Source organism: Vigna radiata, chromosome 2, assembly GCF_000741045.1.
Source record: "Vigna radiata var. radiata cultivar VC1973A chromosome 2, Vradiata_ver6, whole genome shotgun sequence".
NCBI classification, from domain to species: domain Eukaryota; kingdom Viridiplantae; phylum Streptophyta; class Magnoliopsida; order Fabales; family Fabaceae; genus Vigna; species Vigna radiata.
In genome coordinates, this window is record NC_028352.1 from 3,632,980 (window position 1) to 3,660,353 (window position 27,374).

General features: G+C 34.1%; 4 protein-coding genes across 8 annotated transcripts; 2 read left to right on the top strand and 2 right to left on the bottom strand.

Moving 5' to 3' along the window:
• The first annotated feature begins 1,442 nt into the window (after positions 1 to 1,442).
• Positions 1,443 to 5,003, top strand: LOC106756168 (peptidyl-prolyl cis-trans isomerase FKBP16-3, chloroplastic). Of its 2 annotated transcripts, XM_014638469.2 has the most exons (7): positions 1,554 to 1,662; positions 1,959 to 2,227; positions 2,879 to 2,962; positions 3,626 to 3,675; positions 4,086 to 4,134; positions 4,295 to 4,369; positions 4,738 to 5,003. In XM_014638469.2, the coding sequence occupies exons 1-7, from the start codon at positions 1,611 to 1,613 to the stop codon at positions 4,855 to 4,857; spliced, it is 699 nt and encodes a 232-aa protein (XP_014493955.1). In that variant the 5' UTR covers positions 1,554 to 1,610; the 3' UTR covers positions 4,858 to 5,003. The 2 variants fall into 2 exon arrangements, with proteins under 2 accessions (XP_022634070.1, XP_014493955.1); XM_022778349.1 differs by lacking the exon at positions 4,738 to 5,003 and having other exon boundaries at positions 1,443 to 1,662; positions 4,280 to 4,369.
• Positions 5,004 to 5,084: 81 nt separating this feature from the next.
• LOC106756167 (TBC1 domain family member 22B) lies at positions 5,085 to 12,731 on the bottom strand. Of its 2 annotated transcripts, XM_014638468.2 has the most exons (10): positions 12,405 to 12,731; positions 9,798 to 9,978; positions 9,510 to 9,693; positions 9,132 to 9,202; positions 8,614 to 8,751; positions 8,435 to 8,526; positions 7,169 to 7,440; positions 6,235 to 6,320; positions 5,980 to 6,081; positions 5,085 to 5,510 (listed from the first exon to the last, which is right to left on the bottom strand). In XM_014638468.2, exons 1-10 carry the CDS (start codon positions 12,485 to 12,487, stop codon positions 5,349 to 5,351), a joined length of 1,371 nt encoding a protein of 456 aa, XP_014493954.1. In that variant the 5' UTR covers positions 12,488 to 12,731; the 3' UTR covers positions 5,085 to 5,348. The 2 variants fall into 2 exon arrangements, with proteins under 2 accessions (XP_014493954.1, XP_022634069.1); XM_022778348.1 differs by lacking the exon at positions 5,085 to 5,510 and having other exon boundaries at positions 6,235 to 6,342.
• Positions 12,732 to 14,662: 1,931 nt separating this feature from the next.
• On the top strand, positions 14,663 to 23,111 carry LOC106756255 (ribosome biogenesis protein BMS1 homolog). 2 transcript variants are annotated; one of them, XR_002667121.1, is made up of 17 exons: positions 14,663 to 15,065; positions 15,168 to 15,258; positions 15,349 to 15,467; positions 15,599 to 15,789; positions 15,924 to 16,134; positions 16,778 to 17,018; positions 17,370 to 17,761; positions 18,055 to 18,163; positions 18,341 to 18,537; positions 18,770 to 19,110; positions 19,844 to 19,943; positions 20,016 to 20,234; positions 20,627 to 20,866; positions 21,017 to 21,226; positions 21,351 to 21,418; positions 21,525 to 21,620; positions 21,738 to 21,880. XR_002667121.1 is itself a non-coding variant. In XM_014638597.2 (17 exons), exons 1-17 carry the CDS (start codon positions 14,781 to 14,783, stop codon positions 22,660 to 22,662), a joined length of 3,588 nt encoding a protein of 1,195 aa, XP_014494083.1. In that variant the 5' UTR covers positions 14,663 to 14,780; the 3' UTR covers positions 22,663 to 23,111. The 2 variants fall into 2 exon arrangements, 1 of the variants encoding a protein (XP_014494083.1); XM_014638597.2 differs by adding an exon at positions 22,501 to 23,111 and having other exon boundaries at positions 21,351 to 21,620; positions 21,738 to 21,947.
• A 1,200-nt stretch (positions 23,112 to 24,311) lies between these two features.
• On the bottom strand, positions 24,312 to 27,323 carry LOC106754562 (peroxisomal membrane protein 13). Of its 2 annotated transcripts, XM_014636597.2 has the most exons (5): positions 27,204 to 27,323; positions 26,565 to 26,789; positions 26,173 to 26,453; positions 25,393 to 25,485; positions 24,312 to 24,946 (listed from the first exon to the last, which is right to left on the bottom strand). In XM_014636597.2, exons 1-5 carry the CDS (start codon positions 27,220 to 27,222, stop codon positions 24,725 to 24,727), a joined length of 840 nt encoding a protein of 279 aa, XP_014492083.1. In that variant the 5' UTR covers positions 27,223 to 27,323; the 3' UTR covers positions 24,312 to 24,724. The 2 variants fall into 2 exon arrangements, with proteins under 2 accessions (XP_014492083.1, XP_022634072.1); XM_022778351.1 differs by lacking the exon at positions 25,393 to 25,485.
• Between the last annotated feature and the right edge of the window lie 51 nt (positions 27,324 to 27,374).

Consider the following 27,374-nt stretch of genomic DNA (forward strand, 5'->3'; position numbering starts at 1 on the left):
ATTAAAAAAACATGTGTTTTAAGTTTAGAAAGGGTAAATTGGGGAAATTGAAAAAACTGAGCTGATTAAAATTGAGGAAATGTTTTAGGTTTGGGAAATTGGGGGTTTGCGAATTGGCGCTCAAGTGGCTGTTCAAACAGTAGAGAATTGGATCTGAGACTAGATAACACTTGACATACCTAAGAAGAATGAGAGGAGTTCAATGCCTTTGAAAGACAACTTGAGCTGCTGAAACAATGGTAGCGACAATTGGGGCACAAAACTATGGATGACAAAGTATCTCCCTGTAAAAATGGAGGTAAGGTTCTGAAGCAGTGATCACAGAAACATGAAGTTGAGGCAGAGGATGACGATTATGACAAAGACTGTCTGATCAAGGGCAAAGCTGAATACAGCAGGATGGGGGAGTCTTTCAGGACAATTTGACCAGCTTTAAGGGGCCGAGATGCATTTCTAGAGAAGAAATCATGATGAAAGCCTGGACAGCCCAAACCCTTTTAGGGTTTCCATTTCCAATTAGGGGTCAGGAGGGAGAAACTTCGTTTCTTCTTCAGAACCCTCAATAACCGGTCGGAGTCGTGAGGACTGATCTCCTCTCCCATCGTTAGTCATCGTCTGACCGCTCTCTTCACTCGGGATGTTCGACACACCACGCTGCTACCTCCCACCGCGATTTTCCGCCTCAAGCCGCCGCATCTCCTCTTCCTACTACTGGAGATAATCTTTGCTTTATGAGGGTTGCTGTGAATAACCAACTTCGGAGGAAAAACTGTTTTTTGTGTTATGCGATTCCTTATGTTATGAAACGAACTGAATCTAATTCTAGCCTGTGAAATGCAAGAAGATCTAGGAGATGGAAATTACTTTCGCAAACCCCCAACTTCCCCAAACCTAAAACGTTTCCCCAATTTTAATCAGCTTCAGTTTTTCATTTTCCCCATTTTACCCCTACTTAAACTTAAGGCACATGTTTTTTTAATTTTAATTCTTAATAAATAAAAATAGTAATAACGTCATCTAGTGTTTAAGTGCCACCTGTATGCAGCATGACAGTATCTCTTGCCAGCAAAGACCATTTTTAACGCCATCCAGAGAAATTAACGGAATGTCCTTGATTGGTTAAAATTTTCAATTTTAGGGACCAAATTGATTATTTTTAAAAAACGGGGACCTAATTGAAGAAAACCAGCAAAAATAGGGACCAATGAATTTATTTAACCTAACAAAAACTATAAACTATATTGAAAAAAAATATAAAAGAGTGTTTTGATTATAATATCCAATCTCACACTCGAAACATTAGAAATAGTAGAAATAACGACCAACAATATCACGATAACAGAAATCATCTTTTGGGGACAAATAACAAATTTTATATTTATCGAAATCATATTTGAAGAGTGTAAGAGGAAAATATGTGAGTGCAAAAAGAAATCCCCCTATTCTCGAAGGTTACATATTGGGTCACAGCCCGGACCAACCCGAGGCCATGCAATCTGATCCACATGTTCGAAAGAAAATTACTTTTCGCACCTACTTTTGTTTCTTCGTACACCTCCCCGTTGCAGGATAAGGATGAAAGCAACCTCTGCGTTTGGGGACATGATCGCATGACATCGTCGGAAATGTCTGCCATAGCTTCCTCTCTGCTTCTCCCACTTGGTAGCCCCATTTCTTTTTCCTCCTCATTTTCGCACTTGTTTCCTTCACACCACAACTGAATTGCTTTGCTCTCTATCATAACAGGCTTTTCTAGCATTGCATTGCATGTCCTTGAAAACGCTTTTCAAAAACACAAAAGAAAGAAGGAAGTTGTGTTGTGTTCATATATATCATTCATATTAAACACTAAGCAGTTGAAAATCACAGACTGAATTCAGATTTATTTCTGCAGTGTTGACCCAATTTCCTTCTTCTATGGTACAATTGTTTTCTGAACTTGGGTTCCCATTTGATAGGTTCTACTTGTGGTAAAAGTCCCTCTTTTACTCCTCCTCAGAGCATTTTGGTTGACAAATTTCGAAGATTAGTTGTTAAAGTCGAGTCCTCAGAGACAAGGGAATGCACTACTGCTATGTTTAATGCCAATTCACGTCGAAATTTTCTTCGGTTGGCTCTTGGAGTCTCAGGCCTCTTCATCGGTTCATTGGATGCCAGTGCAGCTGGTTTGCCCCCAGAGGAAAAGCCAAAACTATGTGATGAAACTTGTGAGAAAGAGCTTGAAAATGTATGGTGAGATTGCATAGTCCCCTTATTTGCCTCCTTTCTACGCCTTTCTCTGCTTGAACATAGACGGTGATTCATGTACATTGCTTACAATGCATTTATATTTATGCGGTTGCATCACTTTTATACTGTGATGATAGGAGACAGGTTTCTGTAAGATGACGAATCGTGTCAAATCTTGGGAAGTTTACATAAATGTCGCAGAAGATATGACAATTTCATTGAACTTTCTTGTCTCTAAAAGTGGTTAATATTGATTTGTAACCTACAGTGATAGGGTTTTTAACAAAATATTGCTAAGTCACTAGCAAGCCCTTTAATTGACTTGATAAAATTTAAGCCTTAAGTTCCTTGCACAGTGCCCCTGATCTTCCTATTAATTCTTTCTAGTTAATAGAATCTCACGTTCTTATTGGAATGAGTGGAGGTTCTTATAGTTCTACATAAGATACTACATGATGTTCCATGCCATGCAATGAAGAATCTGTTATTTTTGTTAGAAATATTTAACCGATGTGATGTGATAGCATCTTATGTTGAAGGTTATAAATTTTTTGGGACCTAACACTAGATGAATGGATTTTACATTACTAACACTTTAAGAGCCGTAGTTAATGACTGTTTTTGTCTTTGAATGTTTTATGCAATGAAGGTGCCTATGGTTACTACGGGGTCTGGTTTGCAATACAAGGATATTAAAGTAGGGCAGGGTCCTAGTCCACCAATTGGATTTCAGGTGTGTAAAATTTCTGACTTTTGTGTGCCAGTCTTGACCTTTCAGAAAGGCAGCCAATGCCAAATTTGAACCAGATTATCAATTCCTCACTACTTAAGTTGGGTCTTAAGGAACAACTGAATTTTTGTTATTGGTAAATGGTCTGATTGTGTATTTATTTTTACCTTCTATTTAGAAATTACTCTACAAATGTGTGATGCATTGCATGAATGGGCTTGCCATCTACCGAGTTCTTTAAAATATCATAAGCCTCTGTAGATCCAATTTGCCCTTCTTTTCTTCCATTTGCATCAAAATTAACCTTTTGGGCACTGCATAACTTTCTCATTCACTTGAATCACTAGAGGCATATTTTTAGAAAGGGGAAAAAAAATCAGATGTGAGATAGAAACTGCATTTATTCAACAACTGAACCAAACTTCTTCACAATGGCATGCTTTTTGGCACAGGCAAGGGCCAGTAGAGCACCTCATTTCTGAACTTTCTGAAGTTTGATATTTCTATGAAGATTAAAGTATCTCCATTCTTTTTCAACCTTGAATAAACTTAAAAAGTTATATTTGTCAGGAGTAAAGTCCTCAGTCAGTAGATAATATTTTTCTCAATATACCAAGACTGTCTTCATTTCCACATGCCTCTTTGACTAATGAAATATAATTACAGGTGGCCGCTAATTATGTTGCAATGGTTCCATCTGGACAAATATTTGACAGGTATTACAAATTTGCATCGGTATTTCTTCACTCCATGAATTAAATGGTTTTTGTTGTTGTGCATGCATGCGAAGTTTTATTTGCATGTGCAGAATTATACAACCATGTCTAATCATACGTTGGACATCCAAATACTTTATTAGGAGAATCGTCAATCAACCATATTTTGCAAACAGAAAATACTCTTTGAATGTTTCTGATGTTTTAATTTGCCCGTTCCTTTTTCAGTTTAATGTCACCTTCCAATTTTGGTTTTGAAGCTTTTGTCTTTGAATCCTGATTAAAAAATTTCACCTATATGTATACTCACATGGATGCACTATGCTGAAAATGAATTTTAAGCCTGTGAATATACCTAGATAGAAGTTCTTTATTTGTGTTTCTCTTGTCCACCCTTTCCAATTTTACAGTTCACTGGAGAAAGGACAGCTTTACATTTTCCGCGTTGGTTCTGGTCAGGTACACTCTGGATATTGCTTTTATTGTTTATATTTTAAAGCTTAAGAATTTCTCTTTCACCGTAGTTAGTACTCAAACTTGACAAACAACACAGCTTTGTGATCAAAGTGTTTGACAGTGCTTTTGAATATTAACTGATATTCAGTCCAATGAGTGACAGGTTATACCGGGACTTGATGAAGGTATTCTGAGCATGAAAGTAGGAGGGAAGCGCCGACTGTACATACCTGGATCAGTAAGCTTCCATTTTCACGGTTCAAGCTAGACTCCCCAGATATTATTAGATGGTTTTTGAACATGATAAAGACCAATTTACGTATAAAACGCAATTAGTTTTTTTTTTCATAAATAAAACAATGTAGATACGTCCCAGTAATGATAACTGAATCGTGTAATATTTGTGTTTCTTTACTTCTGAAGCATAATTTAAACCCATTGAAAAAAGAAAACAGATACTGCAACTTTTGACCATGAACATTGTGCTTGAAAATTGCACTGACAATCGATAACATGCACAATGTTATGATAATTTTCATTTACTAATACAAATGGCCACTCTTTGGTTCTGATTGTTGACTATATATATTTGGGTTTTATTGGCAGTTGGCATTTCCAAAAGGCCTTAATTCTGCTCCTGGAAGACCGAGGGTGGCTCCAAGCAGTCCAGTCATATTTGATGTTAGTTTGGAATATATACCGGGGCTTGAAGTGGATGAGGAATAAAATAAGGTTGTCCGTTCTAGATTTGATTGTACGTAATCAATCTTGATTTTTATTTGTAACTATCACAATTATATACAATCGTTAATTCTTTCTGAGAAACATTGATAGGATTTCTGAGTTCAGATATAACAAAAATCTTCCTTATACTTATAAGGCTAGCATAAAAATACATCGAGTTAACAGCCATTTCCATATGCATAATGCTTGTACAAGTCTCCATTAAAATATTGCATACACAAACTGGGTATCGATTGTTGTTCTGGAATATATATCGTTAATACAATAGAAGTAGACTCAGTGTGTCTATCATTTGTTTTTGTCTCTCCTTTACAACATATTACAAGGTCACATACAAAAATAGAATTGGTTTACAAGAATAGTTTAATAACAACAAAGCACGACATAGTGAGCAAGAGCAGAAGTCATCTGAAAATCAAGAAAAAGAAAAGATAAAATTGACGAACTAAACCCAGAAAACAGCAAATGACCGCTTAGCTAATTAAATGGCTGGGAGAGTTGTTGAACATGGTGTGCCACATAAATGCTCGTGAAAGCACCATCTCAAGCTCCTGGTGAGTCCAATTCTCTGTCGGGAGGTTCTGAAGGAACATTACCAATTCTTGGAAATCAAATTTCTGGAGCTTGTCAGACCACTAAAGAAAAAAAGAAAAAGAAAAATCACTTCCTACTAAAGTAACTATTACCAAAAGCAATAAGAATATGCAAATAGTCTAAGCAACTATACATAAATTCAACACGAAACAAAGAAATACATAAAAGATTGTGGGTAAAAGTGACAATAGACAAACAGGGAGTACAAGTATATATAGGAATGTTTGCATCATTTGGAAAGGCATTTTGATCCACATTGGAAATAATCTAAGCAACTTTAATACACGGAAGGAAATATATACAAAAGGCATTTATCTTAAGCGGTAGAAAGTGGGCAAAAGAAAAAGAGAAGCGTAATGATAAAGAAAATGTAAATCACGCCTAGCTTTTATCCTATGTGCCAGAAGAAATATACACTAACAAACTGACCAGCAGAGAGACTATTAGCAGTCAGCACAGTTGCAAGATGAAATCTGATTCAGATAGAATGGCTAAGGAAACCTTGCTCACCGTTAGAAGGAAGCTGGCAAATATATATATTAGGAAGTCAGGTAAGTCATCTCCTTCAGCTAAATATGTATCCCAAAGGCGCGTGATGAGATGGAATGGTATCTAATTATAAAATAAGACATCGTTAGTATAAAAGCATAAAATCATCTTAAAGTTTTATACCATACAATGTTTCCATTCTGTCTCATGTTATTAATTATATTATGTTTTTACAAATATATCCCACTTATAAGAAAACAAAATATCAAAGCAAACCTCACGGATGAGAAGACAGTTGAACCAGCGGAAAGCAAACTGAAGAAAATCAAGTCCCTGATCCTCCAAGTGCCGCGAAACAGGCTCTGGTGCAGCTCAAAAGTTTCACTAAGGCACGTCAGATTACATTTTGAACACATACAATAATAATAATGTAGCAAAAAATATGGGTAAGGTTTGATAGTTCATTCTAAAAATTCATTTTCTATAGTAAATGGACCAAATTAGATAATGATCAAGTTTTGACACTTCGACGTAAAAGCAAATCAGTAGGAAATGTCTAGTCGAAATTTCCAAGCCCGTGTGACACAAAACTAATTATACTCTACTGTGTTGGATAAGAATTCCAAACAAAAACACAGAATTTTAACCACAATCATAATTAATTACAAAACAACCACCTGGCCACCAGAACATATACTCATAACACGTCTTAGGTTAAAGCATTCCAGCAGGAAGAATTTAAGGTGGAAATTGTAAGTGCTTTACAATCTATACACCTATTTCCATGGTTGAGGGTAGAATGGTAATGTTCCATGTTCTCAGGTTCCGTGATTCATTCTCTTCGTCCTGATTGTTCATATTCTTCTGTTTGTCCTAATGTTCTATGATGCAAAATATGTGAGTATTTTTACTCTAAAAAGTTAAAACTAATTATTAATATCTTATTAAAAACAGCGTAGTCGTGCTGATATATAGTACCAAGTAAATAACACAAACAACATTACAGCAAACCAAATATGTCTTCATAAATAAAGGAAGGAGAAGATTCGTGTGAAACATGAAAATTCAACACACAATGTTGCTAAAATTTAGAATCAATGACACTTAAGAATAGAAGTGTACCAAGTCAATAAAAAGTAGTAAGGCATTTAAATTTCATAAAATTACTAAAATGCTTGAAGGAAGACAAAAGGACTTAGAAAAAGGTTACCATCAATCCTCGTGACCAATTCCTTCAACTTAAAAACAAGCCTCTGAATTCCAGGTTGAGCGAATGTGTAATGATCTTGCATACCATCAAGCAACTTTGACAAGCAGCAGTAACAGTCTGCCTCTACATTAGAGATTGTATCTGGAGATAAATCAGACATTGACCAATTATCTATATCCCCTTCAAAATACTCTGATAAGAAAACAACCAAGAACGGTGTAACAAGATCGTTTATCCCCTGAACATATCCACTTGCAGGATGGCGAATGGCCCTGGTAAAAGATTGGGAAATCATGTTGGTGAACTAAGATTAAAAAACAAATCTGGTATGCATTTGTAAGTCAAAAACAAAGACTGAATCCAAAACAATTCCTGCCGGCATCATTGTTAGAGCATATACAGCGGCTTCTAAACCGAGCTAATTCTCATTCAGCCATCATTCTGTCTTTGACAACTGTCAGTTAGTCATACTGGGTTGTTGACGATCAGCACTAGGATTTTGTTTCATATAGAGACTAATACCTTTGTATGACCAATGAGATTTAACATCAGAAGTCATTTTCAGTTTTCAATTCTCCCTAATTTTTCTCTTTGATCTCCTCCCTCTGAATACAATCCTATATTTTCTCCCACTTTATATTCATAATTAATTGTTCAATCTTCGAATCACTCTAAGAACAGTAATGGGAAAACTAGATGCCTAGACCACAAGATCTACGTTGGTTCTGGCATCATTTTTCCCCTGGTCATTGCTCAAAAAATCTGATAAGAAAGCAAATATGTAAAAGACTAATCAACTTTTTAAACATCTTGTGAATCTGCAGTACATATACATCAGAAGATAACTAACCATTTGCTGATATCAAACAATGAAACTGTTTCTAGAATGAATGTGTGATCATTCCCCTCCCAAGGCCTCTCCTGAGTATAATCTAGTCCATAAAACAGTTTCCAGTTTACTTAAAGAAGATTTAGCAACTTGGAAACACATTGCCTAGACCAATAACACATTAACACTTATATTTTTTCAGACTAGATTGAATACAGTACCAAAAAAGAAAGCATAAATCCCAAAGTCTAAAACTGTTATCTACTCAAATGGTTGCTACATCCATAATGGAAACAGATCCAGACCACCAGTATTTGTTGGGTTCACATTGGTACATACCCAATACTAAGGAATTTTCAACAAAACAAAAAAATCCATAACATAGAGCAGTAAACTACAAATAATATCTGGCCAACAAATGAGTAACAACATCTAACCATGCATAAAGAATACGCTCTAATGATTTCTGAACTTGCGTTTGCTGGAAGAATGGAACATCAGGTACAGTTCTTGGACAATCAACACCAATCTAACAAATATAGAATGACAACAGTCAGAAAGAAATACATTGTTTTCACACATTGTCGATATAGGAGCATATGAAACCTGAGAATACCTGACGAAGCATGTTGACCTCATCATCTGAACGTTCTGTATCTGGAATATCATAATACTGAGATATACAGTCAAGATACTCAAGGCGCTTCCTTCTTAGAACTCCCTCCCTTCTATCTGAATTAGGTGGTGCATATCCCTGTCGTCAGTATATATTTAAATTTTCATGAAGGAAAAACGGTATACATAAAAACAAGAGTGACTGGGGGTCAATAATGTTGAGCCCTTACTCAAATTAAAATCTACAGTATAAATCACTTCAACTTTCTTTACTAAAATCTACTGTATATTAGCTTTTCAAAAAATTGTGTAAGCATCACCTAGATCAATTGCAATAGAATAATTTCATGGCTAACCCTCTGTCAAAAAAAAGTTTAATCAAAGGCAATCCCTAAATAAAATGACCTGAAAACTTGTACACAAAGCAAAACTCATTATCTTTACACTTTGTATGACTGAGAATTACCATCGAAGACACGAGTTAGAGCAAGAAAAATAGCTGAAAGACATAGAGCTTACCAACAAAAGTCTCCACACTTTAGGACGTATATTGTCTGGAACACCACTCCATGCTAATTCACGCAGCTTGTCTAAAATATAGATTTCAAGGAGATATTTTATTGGGGTACATAACAGTAGGTTTTCAAAAGGCTTAAGAAAAGGAAAGACAAAAATTTATATATGATATTAAGGGCATGGTTCAATAATTCAGTTTCTGTGGCAATTTATCTTTTATCCTTACTGCTAAAATTATTCTTAGGGAAAAGGCAACCACGTTATGGGCATGTTCATAAGAGCTCATCGCTTAGGATTCCCTACTGGTTGCAACCAAGTACGAGATATAAGGAAAAAGTCAATATGCACAAAAGAAAATACAAGCATGGAAAGTTAAAATACCTAATATAACCACTGTCTCGGAGAGGACCTTAGTGAACTTCATAACTCTTGCAGAGTCCGTAGATCTAGCACCCAAGATAGACTTGCGGATTTCTTCAGGCTGGTTGCTTCCAAAGGAAGTCGACACTTTTAGCTTACTGTCATTGGCAATACTAATTGGTTTGTTTGTACTCGGAAATTCCTCCTGCATCAAGAGTAGAAATTCCACTTGATGAGCTGATCCCCATCACTCATGTCAGTCGCATAGAGACAAGTATAAAACGATATAGTGATGAATAACACAGTCACCTCTACTGCCTCAGATGTATGATCACTTGGACCAGCATCATTGTGAGAAAAGCTCCTCTTGTAACTTGGTGAGGATATCTTTGAGTTTGGGTTATTTGACATCTTTGAGTTTGAGCTATCCGGAGGATCTGACCTACGACTCAATAATATTTTACCGGGAATGCTGCGACCCTTGAGTAACCTTTATGAAGAGGTATCATAGAAATTGCTACTATCAATCATAAGTACACCGTTCGAAGAACTTGTTTACAGTTAATTTGAGTTTATGTTATTGTTTACAAGAGTTTATAATAAATCTGCAAGTTACTTTCAGCCTTATTGATTAAATTTCTACTATCAATATCAATCTTATTTAGAAGAACTTATCTACAGTTTATTTAGTATATTAACGACATAGGCAGTTGTGCAATTGTTTACTATAGCTTAAAACATGTTTGTAAGTAATTTTCAGCTTATTTAAATAAGCTTTTAACGATAACTTACAGAAACAATGCACAAACTCATGAAAACAGTTTAATCTTTATTTCCCATCATTTTTATTGAAAGCAGCGTATACATAAATGCTTACATGATAAGCATTTATTCGATAAGTTTAGATTCTGTTTAGATAAACTTCTCATAATGAAAAATGTGACGACCCATCTTATTTGTGCTCCAATATAAAGTATGAAAAATAAATTAAAACTAATCGAATTTTTTTTTAAGATTTAGTTTATCAATTTAAAAACTTAACTCTTTGCCTTTTAAACAGAACACCCGCTCCATTCTTCCTTCCCTCTCCTTCAATAGTAATCCTTCTTCTCTCTAAATATCCCTAAGGAAATTCCTATCTCTCCTAAAGTATATTTTTTTAGCCTAGAATTTGTGAAGGGGAAGCGTAGAGCATATAGTTTGGTTTGCGGGTTTTGGGTAAATTTTTATCCTGTCATGTTTTCTTTTGGGATTTGAAATGTATGGGAGTTTTGTGGTTTTGAACTCATTTATTATGGTTGAACGGTTAGGTTTTGGACTTTGAAGTGATCTAAGAGTTTCTGCAGTGTTTTTGACCCCTTCTCCTCTTCAACCTTTAGTTCCTTAAACCACAAGAAAGATTTAAGTAAGGGAAGCTAACTCTATTTTGACGTTTAAATTAAAATACAAGCAAAGACTTGTCTAGATTTTGGATTATGAAACTATATTAAATGGAAAATCAAAGCTTGATGAATTTTGTTAGTTTATGTAAACTAGTGTCTTTGGTTGTTATATTGGTGAGAAAATTACTGGCATACAAGTTTTAGATAATTATGAGGTTTCAAACAAGATAAGAAACAACTTGATATGATTAATATAACTCTATTGTATTTAAACTCTACAAAGATCATATGCACTTAAAGTCTTTATGAATTACAAGATAACAAGTTGTGGCTACCCTGGAGAAAATATGACATGGCACAGGTATAGTTGAAAGGAGGGACATGCAGACTTTATTAATAGTCTGAATCATATAGATGAAGATATCAAGTGACGAAAAAAGCCAATGAAGGTTTTTGCTACCTATTTGGAAATGAGTGTGAGTAGGTACCCTGCCATAGACTAGTTACTATATGGGACGTGCTGAGGCCATAAAATCAGTTGATTTTCATATGGTCAATTTGATGATCAAGTATAGTATGTATAATTAATTACCATATGGAATATTGGTTAGAAGATCGATTGATTTTCAGACATCTAACTTGATGGTCAAGTATTATGTGTAAAATTAGCTATCATATGGTTTGTATTATGGCTAGATAACCAACGGCTTTTCATATGGAAAATTTGATGACTAGGTATTTTGTGACCATTGATATGATTTTGAGTCTTCGAGTAAACATGGTTGTGATTGATTTCTTTTGTGATATCAATGTTGTGTTTCTTTGTATATATGCTCTTGTGTAAATATAATATTTGCTAGCTTACCCATTTGATGTTGTTTGTTTTGAAATTACGATGATACACAGAAGCACATAATAATGCGGGTATAAGGTGGACTGGCATACAGGAGTATAGATGTGTTGCAGGGTTTTGAAGATATAGTTTTAAGATAAATGTAGTTATAATCAAGTTCTTTTTAAATTGATCTATTGATTATGTATATGTAACTAGTTATTTAGTAGTTTATGTTCTTTAGAATAGTTCTATGGAGGTAAAATGAATTGAGTTTTTATTCCCTAAGCTAAAAAAGCAATTTAATTCTCTCATTTAACTTCTCGAAAAGCTGAGATGCCTAATTGGTTTCAGTGTACTGGAGAAGTTCAATCCACATCATCTGCTTATTTTTCTTCTTATAAACGAAATAATCCGAACAAAATTGTCATTTTTTAAATGCAGCCTAAGCTAATATACTAAGCTTGGAGCTTCAAGTTGTCGGTGAAACTGATTGAATGAGTAGAAAATTCATAAGGGGAAAATAATAATATCGTTCAATTAACAAATCCACTGAAGAGGAAGAAAATGAAAACTTCAGAAATAAGCTTAGTCATGAAATCAACTTGAGAATACAAAAGGGATAAAACCTCGATGAACCAGTGGTAATGCCATTATTACCCTCCATTTGAGAAAAGAAAAAGAGAGGAAATTGAGGGTTACCCTTGAACATTTTTGAGGGTCTGATTCAACCTGGAGTCAAGGGTAGCAGCTGTGTTACGCTCATCTTCTTGGCGCTTGTTCATGCTTATCACAGTTTTCGTCGTTTGTTTCAGCTACTGCTCTTTGCTTACGGAGGAGAATTGCTGAAACAATCACTCGTCCATGATGGTTGTCCTCATCTATTACCGCCAAAATAACATTCTAAGTTCCACTAATTGTGCTTGATGATTATGAAAAATGAAAACCCACATCGCTAAGCTTCCTATTTCTTTAATTCGCAGTTTTTCGTAATCGCTGTGTTGTGTAATTTTTTTTTCTTTGGCCCGCAAGCGCATTCCTCTGGCCGAATAGGTTAATATTTATTTAAGATATTAGAGAAATCATTTTTTATTTACTTTTAATCCTTGAAAAATGTCTAATGGCGCGGTTCAATCAATTTAATACAGTTCTGGATTTTGAAGTTAGAAAGAAGCTTTTAGAATAAACAATTTAAAAAAAAATTATTTACGAAATATATAATATATGTTTATTAAAAAGGAGTTACTATAAATGAGAACAGGACTTGTGCATTTTTCAAAGTTTTTCAATAAAACTTAGAATGGAAAAGAAAATTCAATCTTTTTAAGAAAACTTGTGGAGGGAATAATTTTCTTATTTTGACTGAAAAACGTAAAATCTTATTGATAATGAATTCTTTTAGTTGAAATGTTCTTTGTGGAGACAAAGAAAATGTGCTTAATCATTTCATTTGGTGCTTTTTCAACTATTTATGACAGTAATGATGTTTTTATAGTTTTGTCGTTTGATTGTAATGTATATGAACCCTTTTCAAATTTCTCTCTCCACAATCATTATTTTGGATTTTATTTTCTAAAACTTACTAAATTATTTTTGGGAAATTTTATCCAGAATAGAAGTGGGTGAGTATGTGGTGATTTTTTTTTTAAAAAAATATTTTTAAAATTGATTTATGTAGGTTAATTTTCAATCGAGTTTATTTAAATTCAGTTTATTTGAATTGAATTTATGATGAGCTTATTTAATTTTTTTTTATTAATTTATTATCTTATAGATTATTGAAAAATATATCTCATTGTGTTGTAATTTTTTCTATTATTTTGAAATTGTAAAGTTTAACATGTGAAATTTATTTATGTTTAAATTATAAAAAGTTTATACTTTTTATTTTAAAATAATTATAATATTAAGTTAATTAACTCATATAATTTACCAGTGATGGTCATGATTTAAATTTATCTCATCAATAAATAAATCGAATTTAATTCTTGATAAACGACTCATTTTAACATTACTAATTTATACATTAAAATCTAGTATCATAGACAGATAAGTGATATTTTTAAAGCATTTTGTAAAAGCTTTGATTGTGTGGATAAAATGTTGGGAGAAATTAGCCTAGCTTTGATTATCTTTACTTTGCATTTACATAAAAAAAAATACAATTCATATTTTCAGAACAATTTTAAATATATTTAATTTGAATCTTTTTATTTTAAATTATTCTTTTTTTAAATATTATGTTTGATTGAGAGTATTTTAATTTCTTAATATTTTATTTTAAAATTTGAAAGAAGTATTATAATTGTCACCAAATATAATAAAATAATCATACAAATTCAATATTACTGGACGCCAAAATCCTATCTTTAAACAAAATAAAATAATCGATTGTTATTAAAACCATTACTATTCTTTCATTATTTTTCAAGTATTTAATATATATATATATATATATATATATATATATATATATATTAATAGAAACACGTTTACTATATATGGATTATCATGTGTTATTATTTAACTATAATTTTTTTCTTTTAATTATAAAATGATTTCTAATTATTAAAATAAAACAATATTAGTAAAGTATAGAACTATTTTATAAACAAATAAATAATTTTATGATATTTTTATTGAATAAATTGTTTTTTGTTATAAAATATTATTTAAATTTTATCAATAATTACTAAAAAGACGAAATTAAAAATAACTCTTGATGATAAATAATCATTTGAATTTTAACAAATAATTATCAAAGATAATTTTTTTAAAAAATTGTGTAAAAAAAAGGTGAATCCATTTTATAAATGGTATAGATATTTAACAGTATTTACATTTTATTACGATATCATAGACAAATTTTATGATTTGTATTTTATTTTTTAATTTTTAATTTTTATTTTGTGAACATAAGAGTATCCACACTGTTTAAATTAATTAAATAAATACAAAGACAACTGGTAGGTTTTCGGGCCTTGTACAAAACATGGCGTTGCCGCCATTACCGTTCTGAAAACGAAGTCGATAAACCCTAAACCTCACCAAGGAGACAGAGTTCGGCCACCTCTGTCAATGGCAGTCAACGACGCCGATCAATCTAACAGGCCTCACAGGAATCGTCAATCCGGTTCCAAAACCGCCAAGAAGAAGAGCAAGAAGAAGCAGAATCAGGATGCCGGAGGAGAGGATCAGAAAAACCAAAACCCTAAGGCATTCGCCTTTTCTTCCTCCAACAAAGCCAAAAGGTTGCAATCACGTGCTGTGGAGAAAGAGCAGCGCCGCCTTCACGCTCCCATCATTGACCGCTCCTACGGCGAACCCGCTCCATACGTCGTAGTCGTGCAGGGTCCTCCTCAGGTGCTTAGTATTCTCTTATCTTTCACTATAATTTAACTGGACTCAGTGCACTTAGTTGTTAATGTTGTCCGGTGCATTTTCTTGTGTTTGGTTTGATACCAGGTTGGGAAGTCACTGTTGATTAAATCTTTGGTTAAGCATTACACGAAACATAATTTGCCCGATGTTCGAGGTCCAATTACTATTGTCTCAGGTTTGTGATTATTTTTATACACATTGCCTCTATCTGTAAATTTAATGTTCTCTGCACTTGGTTAACCATGATTTTTGTTTCACCTGTCAGGAAAGCAAAGGCGGGTTCAGTTTGTGGAATGCCCTAATGATATCAATGGCATGATAGACGCGGCAAAGTTTGCAGATCTAGCGCTACTTCTCATAGATGGGAGTTATGGTTTTGAAATGGTGAGTTGCTTGCGAATGATGATAGGGTTGTTCATTTGTAGTGTTGCTATTGAGGGATTTTGATGAATTTATCTTGGCATTGATTTTATAAAATAAGGATGTTGTTTTTTGATATTTTACTTCTTTTGTAGGAAACCTTTGAGTTCCTAAATATATTGCAAGTTCATGGGTTCCCAAAGGTCATGGGGGTTCTCACCCATCTTGATAAATTCAAGGATGTGAAAAAGTTGAGGAAAACGAAACAAAGACTTAAACATCGATTCTGGACGGAGATATATGATGGTGCTAAACTATTTTACTTATCCGGCTTAATTCATGGAAAGTAAGTTGTCAGAAGAAATCTGTTTTGTTACCATAAAATTTGTTCTTTTACTTGTGCAAGTTAATACTTAGTAGTGTTTGCTAAGCTTTGTTAGTAGTTTTTCTTTTGAATACCAATATTTCTTAATTTAACAGGTATGTTAAGCGGGAGGTGCACAATCTTGCTAGATTTATTTCAGTCATGAAGTTTCATCCTTTATCTTGGCGAACTTCCCACCCCTATGTTTTAGTTGACCGTTTTGAAGACATCACTCCTCCTGAAAAAGTGCATGCAAATGATAAATGCGACAGAAAAGTCACCCTTTATGGTTATCTTAGAGGATGTAATTTGAAAAAGGGCAATAAGGTGTGTTTAGCAGTTCTACTGTATTATTTCCTTTTCCTGAAATTAAATTCATTAAAATTTAGAATTTTGGTAGAATGCACCAGGGATAGGGTCCTTAATTGATACTTCAGGTGATTCCTCATCTCATAGTTAGCTCAAACTTCACTGTTATTTGCATTGATTTGAACAAATTCATGCTTTGTCGGTTGTTTTATCTCAGAATACTGATTGATAACCAATTAGTTGAAGGGGGAAAAATTAAATATAATTGTGATCTTAAATCCTAATATTCGTGTATCTAAAATTTTGTGCTAATTTTGCTTAAATTTAATTTTAAAACATCTTCATTTATTTTATACATGTTTTTCAAATTTCTAATTTACTATTTATTTTCTACTTATGCACTATAATGTAACCATTTCCCCCCTGAAATGCTGAAAAAGCTCTTTCCTTTCTCCACAAGTGATTTGAATGCTAGAAGTGTTACATAAAAAGGAATTCAGTTATTCACTGGTTTTAATGTTTTAATTTGGTGTATGCTAGAAGTGTTTAATCAACTTAGACTATCTGCTTTGAGAAATATAGTTATCAGATAATTAAAGTTTTATGTTTATGTGTTCTCAAGTATTGGTAGTCTACCATTGTTTTGGATTTTGGAAATTAGGTACACATAGCAGGAGTGGGTGATTATAGTTTAACTGCTATTACTGCTTTACCGGATCCTTGTCCTCTCCCATCTGCTGCAAAAAAGAAAGGGCTGCGGGATAAGGAAAAATTATTCTATGCTCCTATGTCTGGACTTGGGGATCTTTTGTATGACAAAGATGCTGTGTACATAAATATTAACGACCACCTTGTTCAATTCTCAAAAGTTGATGGTGAAGGCTCTGCTATGACAAGCAAAGGTTCTTGTTAGTTTCCTTTCCTTCATGTATTTTATCCGTCATTAAAATATATTTCAATTATTTTATCATTGTCTGTGAAATCATATTGTGATCATATGGTGGTGGTTCCTCTGTTAGAAAGTTGAGGTATTCAGCTGGTTTGTAACTTTTATCACCGTATCTTATTGCAATCATATGACATCAGTTATCTATGGTAGTCATTTTTTACCCGCATCATTCAAACACTATTACCTGTTATACTTTCAGGTTATAGTGTGCATACCTCAATAGTGTTTTTGTTTTTGCTTATCTGATTTCTTCCTTGTTCAATATTTTATTTTATTAAACTTTTATCTAATATGCTTCTGACAGGAAAGGACAGAGATGTAGGTGAGCTTTTAGTGAAATCCCTGCAGAATACCAAATACTCTATCAACGAAAAGCTGGAGAACAGCTCTATCAGTTTTTTTGGTGAAAAGCCTAAAGTGTCATCAGAAGCTCTGACTGACTCACATGGTGAAAACAAGGATGTAGAACAGAATGAAGCTGCTATAAACACAAAGGATTCAGATGGTTCAGAATCATCTGATCAGGATGAAGAGGACACCATGAAAGATAGTGAACCCTCTGATTCCGACAATGAAGATTCACCAACTAGCAATGCTTTGAATGGAGACCAAATACAAGAACATATTGAGTTTCATGATGGAAGACGAAGGCGGAGAGCGATATTTGGAAATGATAATGATCAAAGTGATGTGATGGTAAGCTTTAAGCAATTTTGTTTGCTTTTTGAGTCGCACAACTCATAGCTAACATAAGGGAAATATGATAGCTTATGTTATGGTTATTCCCTTTATTTTTTAATCCCACGTATCTTGCTTATATGAGGTCAAGCTTATACTATATCGAATTGTTGACCAAGCTAAAACTCATTGAATTATTGACTGCTGTTTGAATAAAAGTATTTTTCCTTTTGTTTCATGTGCTATTTCTGTCAGTTTGCATTGACAATGCTCTACTGCCGCTCTGAATTTCAAACTGACTTTGTTGATAGGATTCAGAAGGAGACGAGGATGCTGCTGCAAGTGATGATCTTGCGTCTTCTGATTCAGAATCTTCAGAAGAAGAGGAGGAAGATGATAATGATAATGATGACACAAATGGTGCAGTTTTCCTCATATTATTGTTAAGATTTATATCTTTTTCATTTTTGTCTGGCTGTATCAGTGTGCTGTACCACTTTCAGTACTAGGTCTAGGTAATCATGGTAAATCAGTCAATGTTTGTATCTGAAGCTAGATTCTTGATATCTTTTCTGACTTCTCTTGATTTTCTCTTAGAAAATGGCATGGGTAATGTTTCCAAGTGGAAAGAGTCTTTGGCAGAAAGAACTCTTTCACGGAAAGCTCCTAGCTTGATGCAACTTGTGTATGGGGAATCTACTAACAATTCAACCACAGCAAACTCTGAGAATGATAATAGTGGAGATGAGGAAAGTGATGATGACTTTTTTAAGCCCATAGAAGAAGTGAAAAAGGTTAGTCGATTTCTACCTTGTCAGGACTTGTACCAAATTGCTTATGTAATTATTTTCTATCAATGTTTCTTTCCTTTAATGATAATTTAAACACCACATTTGAAATGTACATGTTAGTTTTCTAGAAACCCTTATTTAAATTTGTTACTTTGTTAGCCCACAAAATATGTTCCTGTTTGCTACATACATTAACTAAGCAATCATGTTGTGCTTTTGTCTTTAAAATCTATAGCAAAGCATGAGAGATGGATTGGATGATGATGGAATGGTCAACACTGAGGATTGTTCCAAATGCACACAATTTGTGCATCAGAGATGGGATGAGGAGATTCGTAACCGCTTTGTGTCTGGCAATTTGGCCAAAGCTGCACTCAGAAATGCATTACAAACAGCAAATGCTGAAGGGGAAAATGAAGATGTCTACGGGGACTTCGAAGATTTGGAAACAGGAGAAAAACATGAGAATAATCAGACAGATGATGTTCTTGCAGCAACAACACTTAAGGGTGATGATTTGGAAGCTGAGGAGCGGAGGCTTAAGAAACGTGCTCTCCGTGCAAAATTTGATTCTCAATATCCTTTTTTCTCTCCATATATTATTGAACATGAACTGTTATTTCTAGTAACCTGCGACCTCATCTGAAAAAATGTTCATTTATTGCTTTAAGGTTTGACTTCTGAGTTTGGTAGAATCACGTCTTTAAATTCCATACATAGCTTGTCTTATTCAAAGGTTAACAACCCTTCCTCCAACATGCACTGGCATGAAATAAAAACATCCATAGGACTAGAAAATAAATTGCCAATTTATGCCATAATTAAATAATGATAGTCTTGCAATTGTCCTAATGGTGGACCTCTTTGGGTTATGGTCTACTTCCATCCCACCTGCCAAAACTTGATGCCTTTCACATGATTAAGGGTCTAACCACAATCAGTGATGAATGGACTACATAAAAAACTTCAACAAAGCCCTTTCCCCTAAACTTCTGGGTAATATTATGTATCTAATGTCTCAGCCATCCCTGCCAAAACTTGATGTCTTTCGCATGATTAAGGGTCTAACCCAAATCAGTGATGATTGGACTATGTAGAAAGCTTGATTAAGACCCTTTGCCCTACACTTTTGGGTAATGTTATGGATCGAATGTCTCAGCCATTGATCTGGTAATGATTTGAAATGTGAACACACTGGCTCATTGATCTAACGTACTACTCTTCTGTGTGATGCCGACTCATTGAATTAAAAGCATATTGTTGGGTGCAATATAGTTCTATAATTTGTTACCTTAATTCCGTTGTTTACATTTGACAAAGACCCTGGGTCACCAGAAGAAGACACTGATAATGAAAGTGAAGGCAAGTTCCATCGTGGTCAAGCTAATGAAAGTAGCTATTTTGACAAGGTAAGTTGCTAACATTAGGTGTCAACTACCACATTCTATTATGGCTGGCTAATAAGTGTTGGTTTCTGCCAGTTGAAGGAGGAGATTGAACTCCAGAAACAAAGGAATATAGCTGAACTCAATGATCTTGATGAAGATACCCGATTGGAGATAGAAGGGTTCCGAACAGGGACATACCTAAGATTGGAGATTGATGATGTTCCTTGCGAGATGGTTGAATACTTTGATCCCTACCATCCAATATTGGTTGGAGGGGTTGGTATAGGGGAGGAAAATGTTGGATATATGCAGGTCAGTGAAATTTTTTGAAGTATAATTCCTAATAATGTTTAAGTTCACAAGTGTTATTAACACTTTAAGGTCAATAAAACTAATATTTTCTTTAAAAGTAAATTGGTTGGGATTTTTACTAGTCCAGATTGTTTAATGCAATAATTCAAGGACAGGTGACGAATCAACTGTCAGAGGAGAAAAACTTGAAGGAGTTTCAAAATGAATGTTTCTTGTACTATTTATGTTTGGAATAGTGTCTATTTAAAATTGTTTACTAGGATAGTAACATGGACCTCCTATATGCAAGGAATGAAATGGAAAGAACTTTGGGTTCTAAAACATGTTTAGTAATAGCAGCCTTGAGTTCATTTTTAGAAGTTGATTGTAATTTGTTTTCTATTTGTTTCCAGACAAGGTTAAAGCGGCACAGGTGGCACAAGAAAGTTTTGAAGACGAGAGATCCAATCATTGTATCTGTTGGATGGAGGCGTTACCAGACAACCCCAGTTTATGCCATTGAGGATAGCAATGGAAGGCATCGAATGCTTAAGTACACTCCGGAACACATGCATTGCCTTGCTATGTTTTGGGGCCCTCTTGCTCCTCCCAACACTGGCGTTGTAGCTGTTCAGAATTTAGCAAACAATCAGGTCTGGTGCTACATTCCTTTCTGTTAAATAATCCTTCTTAGGTCTTGTCAACTCATGGGATCTTTACTTTTGTAGTTTATTCCTTTTCTTATTTTTTTTTCCATGTTATTGTTTTGCTTAGTTTCTGAGAGGATGTATTCTGTTTATTAGGCAACATTTAGGATTACTGCCACTGCAGTTGTGCTTGAGTTTAATCATGCAGCAAGGATAGTGAAGAAAATCAAATTGGTTGGTTATCCATGCAAGATATTCAAGAAGACAGCACTTATCAAGGACATGTTTACTTCGGATCTTGAAGTAGCTCGGTTTGAAGGTGCAGCTATTCGGACAGTCAGTGGGATTAGGGGCCAGGTCAAGAAGGTCCGTTTATTGTCACGTTGAGATAGTGACATACATTATAGTGATGGTTTGTTTTGGTAGTTACAGCAGTTGGATACGTATAACTTACCATATATTTTGTCCGTGTTATGTATTGATCTGCCAGGCCGCAAAAGAAGAAATAGGTAATCAAGCAAAAAAGAAGGGTGGGCAAACTAAAGAAGGAATCGCTAGGTGCACTTTTGAGGATAAAATCCTGATGAGTGACATTGTTTTCCTGCGTGCATGGACTCAAGTTGAAGTTCCTCAATTTTATAATCCATTGACAACTGCATTGCAGCCTCGTGAAAAGACCTGGAAAGGAATGAGGACCGTTGCAGAATTGAGAAGAGAACACAATCTTCCTGTTCCTGTAAATAAAGATTCACTTTACAAGGTATGTGTTCTAGTTTGGTATTAATGGATGCTTTCCCTTCCTGCTGTGCATTGAGACGTTTCTTTGCCCATATGGTTTGTAGTTTGTCTACTTATTTTCATTCTCATCTTCTGCCAGAAAATTGAAAGAAAGCCTAGAAAGTTCAATCCATTGGTGATTCCCAAGTCTCTTCAAGCAAGTCTTCCCTTTGCATCAAAACCCAAGGATATACCCAAACGAAAGAAGCCCTTACTTGAAGAGAGAAGGGGAAGGGGTGTTGTCATGGAACCTCGAGAGCGCAAAGTTCATGCTCTTGTTCAACATCTCCAGTTAATAAATAGCGAGAAGGTAAGTATGTGAGCTGATTGAATTTCTATTCAAGATTTCCAAGCAGACTGGGCAAACTGGCTTGGGACTATATTCCTTTGCTTAAAAATATTTTTGTTCCATTTTATTGGATTAGAAGTCTTTTTAAAATTGAGGATGAATCAACTTCAAACAGTAGATTTGCTGTTTAGTTCACACTCAAAATGCAAAGAAAGTCAGCACTAGCCAATGGCCATTGTAGTTTAATTAATGGCTACCGTCCTCTGGAAATACTGGATTAATATGTAATTTTTAAAACTCAATTATTACTCTTGACGGTTTATCACTTATTATACTGGATTAATAGGTCTTAATTACTAACCATTTTTACTGACTTATTGAGAAATTGATTTCCAGTTGACTAAGTTGTAACTTCATTGTATCTAGAGACTTTTTTCTTCTGGAGTTCTCTAGCAATACCATTCATAATAAGGGATATTGTTATGACGTGGCACAGTTTTTTTTTTTTTTTTTCATTTTAAAGCACTGCTGTTGCATGCCTTTTGACATGCTCTATTTTCTGAGCCGCTTGCAGATGAAAAAGCGAAAGCTTAAGGAAGAGAAGAAAAGGAAAGAACTAGAAGCAGAGAGAGCCAAAGACGAGCAGTTGTCGAAGAAGCGCCGGAGAGAGGAAAGACGTGAGAAATACCGGGCACAAGACAAACAGAATAAGAAAATTCGAAGAGCAGAGGTTTGACTTTACTACTTGAATTCGTTGAGGTAAATGAATTTTTGTGACATGTAACCGCCACAAAATAGAAACATGAAATGAAACATTAAGGAAGAGAAGAAAGTTCACGACGTATGCAGCATCAAGTAGATTGATTTGGAAATGGTGGTATGGATCTATGGAATTAATGTCAACATTGATATATGAAATTGCTTAAGTCTGAAGTCAGTGATCCAGGCTTAGAAATCATATGTTGCAAGTACATGTATTACATCACACTACAAATTTTGTCCTGCTAGTGTCAATTATTGAACAAAAATAGGGTCATTTATTAGGTAATTTTTGTTTTTCATGTTTTGGTAGTTTCTACTACAGTTGGTATGAATATCAATTTTGGGAGAGGAGTTCATTTCAACAGCTGTGCTTGTAGAAAATTATTTCTAATTCCTTGGAAAATTAATTTCTATTTACTGTTAGAAGCTTTTACGTATTTATCTTTAACTCATGGAATATTTAGAAGTCAAGTTTTAGGAGTAAAAAACGTGTAACAGTTCGTCTAAAGCAGATAAAATATTAGATGTGTTAGTTATTTTTATTTAGAAAGTAAATGAAAGAACTAGTTAAAAATGAAAATCTGAAACAATAATGTTATAGAATTCAATTCTAGTCTAAAATTGTTTTTGCCACAGCACGTAAGCAGACTCTGAAAGTTATGTAGTTTGAAAACGTGCAATTTATTTTTATAAATTACTATGAAGATAGTTTGAAAACATGCAATTATTTTTATAAGTTACTGTGAAAACATGATTTCTTGAAGAAAATACAATTAATGTACGACTATACTGTTTGGAAGCATTTATTATTTTTAGTATTAAAAAGTTAAAAATTATATTGAATAAAAATGAAAAAATTAAGTAAATATAAAAAAGAAAAAACAAAACTCATGAACATTGAAGATTTCTATTGAATTTAATGTGAGAACTTTTATATGAGGAACTCATAACCCAATCTTACTTTCCTATATTCAAATTGAGTTCTCTTATTTGGTAAGAATGTAATATAACAGTCATAGCAGTATAGAGAATAAGACAATTAAAATTCTAGGTTATACATGATTTTCACTAAAATTTGATTTAAAAGTTTATTAGTTTAGTAAGCTCTGAAGAACCTCGAGAAATTTGAGACAGTATTATGATTTTTTAACATTATCAAAATAATTTTGAAGAAACAAACTTTTATATTTATTTGTAAACTTTTATATTTAATTGACGTCATAAACTGAGTTTATTTCTTTAAACTAAGAATTCATCTATGAAATTGGTTCTAAGCAATTAAATATAAGTAAAATGCGTAACAAAATTATTTTGAGCCACAAATTTTACATTGAAACATTTTTTAACCACAATTTTTTTTATTGAGACATTGTCACAGTTGAAAGACTTGCTTTTACAAGTACGTCTAACTAGCCTTCCATGTTTATCGTTTTTTAAAAAAGCTTTTTTTTTTTTTTTTTTCTTGACAGCAGCCACAAATACATTTCTATTTTCTAAGGAATTGTTTCTTAAACACTTGAACATAATGCTTAAATAAACAGAAGAGAAAACGTTATATATATGAAATTGATTGTGTGTGTGTGTGTATTCCTTCTATTAGAAGCAGTTTTCAGAACTTATATATGAAATTGATTGCTCAGACAAGCAAAATTACTTAAGAAATCAGTTTTTAAAACCAGAAATCGGTGAGTCAAACAAGCCTTTATATTTTTTTTACACCCAATTTACTTATTTCTATTTGTCTCCCCCAACATTTGAAATACAAAGTAATACAACTATCTATACAAACAGCATCCTACAAAATTCCGAGCAGATGCTTTTAAGGTAAATGTATTACTGGTTTGTTTTACCAGCCAGTTTGTTTTACCATCGTGATCCATTTCCGGTAAAACAAACCCATCCAAGCAAAGCATACTGAAAATTCCAGTTTAAGCATGACTTGATCTTCAGTATCTTCATTTGCATTGCTTCAGCTGTTTCTCAATTCCTTATCCTGTATTTGGATTCGCTCTTATCAGCAAAACTGATTCATTTCATCACTTATTGGTATCATATTCCCATGCATTGTCCCAGGAACCACTTGGAGCAGCCTTTGGTCCCTCAATATAGTTCTGATTTACAGAGGAAGTGTGTGGCCCAGGCAGTGGAAGTCCATCAGGACCTGAAGGGTTAATCTTCTTGGGTTTAGCTTTGATTCCAAGCAACCGTAACACAAATCTAGCTAGCTCTCCATATAATACACCAGACCGATCAAAAAGCTGTCAGGATACAATCACATTAAAATAAAATTCAATATACTATTTTGAAAATTCATTAGAGGAACAACACAAAAAACTCCGGCAAATCTGCATTCTTATTTGAAAGCAGGGAAAACACAAGTGACCTTTGGCATGGACTATCAGAGTTGGAAACATGCCCTGTGAAATGAAAGTAAACAATAGAAACTAATACATCCATCAATCAAATTGTGCTTTGATTATATCACTCGGTTACCTTTTTACTGATTGGAATCTGGACTGGACAAGCCAGATCCAAACTTGATTTTTATTTTGTCTAATAAACTTTTCAAATTAACAGAAATAAAAAAGATAGGATAGATGGTAGATTACTTGTGACCTTCACACAGCCATTAGAACATAGAGTATAATATAACAAATTAACGAAGGAAAGGAACACAATGGAAAGAAAAAGACGAATGTAAAACCTGAAGAAGTGAAGTCATGAACATATGGAAAGCCTGCGTGTTCTGGTCTACTAGAATTGAAATCCTACCAAAGAAGCTAACCACGCCTTGCATCTACAATTTTAAAGGGAAAAAAGAATAAGCTAATGCAAAGCAAATTTTCAAAGGAGGAGAATGTGGTTGAGATCCCAGTGTAGAATGAGAACAGTGAATAGAGCACCCCAAGAAAATGATTTAAAATAACGTGTCCATTTTAGAATGCTGATTGAATGGCTAAATACACCTAAAGAAAATAAGTTTCATAAGATATTGATTAAGGGGGAAAATAGTTTTACCTCAGTAACCTGCACTCACTTTTAATGCAGACCTTTATTACGCAAATTGGTGATGTTAAATTCCAATTTTAATCAAAGAACAGCACTGAAAGTACTTAAAACTTAAGGCGCTACATCTAAGTTTTGTCCAAAGATTAATAATATCCCAGTTTCGGTTTCATCTAGTCTCAATGACGTGTAATTATCCCAAAAAAAATAAAACAGACAGGATTGACCCATTAAGCTTCTTCTTGTACAATGACATACAAAAGAAATGCATTGTATTAAATTAAGGTTATTATGAAATGAGAGAGAATTTGATGTATGTCAAACAAATAATTAAAAAAATGTTATAAATTACTAGTAATAAAGAATTATACATTACTTTATGATCTAGTAATTAGTTACAGTAACCCAGAATATGAGTAACAAAATCAATTAGTGAGGAAAAGAGGAATTAAGTTGGGTAGAAAATTATATTGCTCACCACACGTATAAAAGAAATCCAAAATCCTGGAGGCGATGAAGGAGCACCATATGGATTATTGGGATCTTCAGCTCCATAAGGACCACCACCCAGGCCATAACCACCCATAGGACCACCAAAGCCACCATTATACATTCCCCCTCCATACATCCCAGAGGACCCATAAAGCCCCCCATATCCTCCCCCGTACATACTGTTGCCATACATTCCTCCACCACTAAACCCTCCCACTCCACCATAAGATCCATATCCAGAATTGTAATTCATTGTAGAACCATAACCTGTAAATCATAAACGAAAAGGCTCATAAAAATAGATAAAGCAAGGAAAAAGCCAAAAGGATAGGAGGTCAAATATGTGAGACTAGAAACAATTTAACATAAAAAAGACACCTCCATAGCTGGTAGTTCCATAATTCTGCTCCCAAGGCCTTGTGGGAAGGGGTCTTCCAAGAGCATTCCTATTGACAGTTGCAGAGTTATTGGAAGCTGAAACTATTTCCCCAGGTTTTGCAGTTCCTGAAGACTCGACTACATCACTCGTTCTACCAGTTGATGGGGGTTTAAAAGGTGCAGTCCCAGATGAGGATGCTACTTTCTCCCACGGTTTAAGTGGAGCTGCAACACAAAACTATAAAATTGTTGGAATTGAAATCCCATGAAGAGGGATGAAACACGGATTCCATTATCATCACCACCCAAGAAACACAAATCAAAACCTCTCTGGTCTCTAATGCCGACCCAAACCACACACTTCATTTTGAAAATGTTCAGAATACTACATCGTAATTAATCCCATTTCACTGAACCGCTAGAATTGCCAAATCAATATATGCAAAACTATGAAATCTAATTCACTAATAATCTCCACACAAAAATCAGGCAAATCAAAAGATCAAAGGTCCTTTTCTTATTTTTATTTGGCTTCACCAAGCGAAATTAGAACAACAGCAATAGTAATTACCCCTTTTCTTTAATCAACGAGATTAGAAAACCAAGAAATTTAAAAATTTAGGGTTTTCCAAACTGAACCTGAAGCTGATGGTTCCATGCTAGAAATTGCGATCAGAGAGCATACGCTCTTCCAGACGACGACTCAAAGCGATTTATACGTGTACAATTTTTTTCCTATTGCTAGCTTTTATTTTTAAGTTAATAAATAGGTTTTAATAATTAATTACTTGGATTTCAGCCATTGATTTA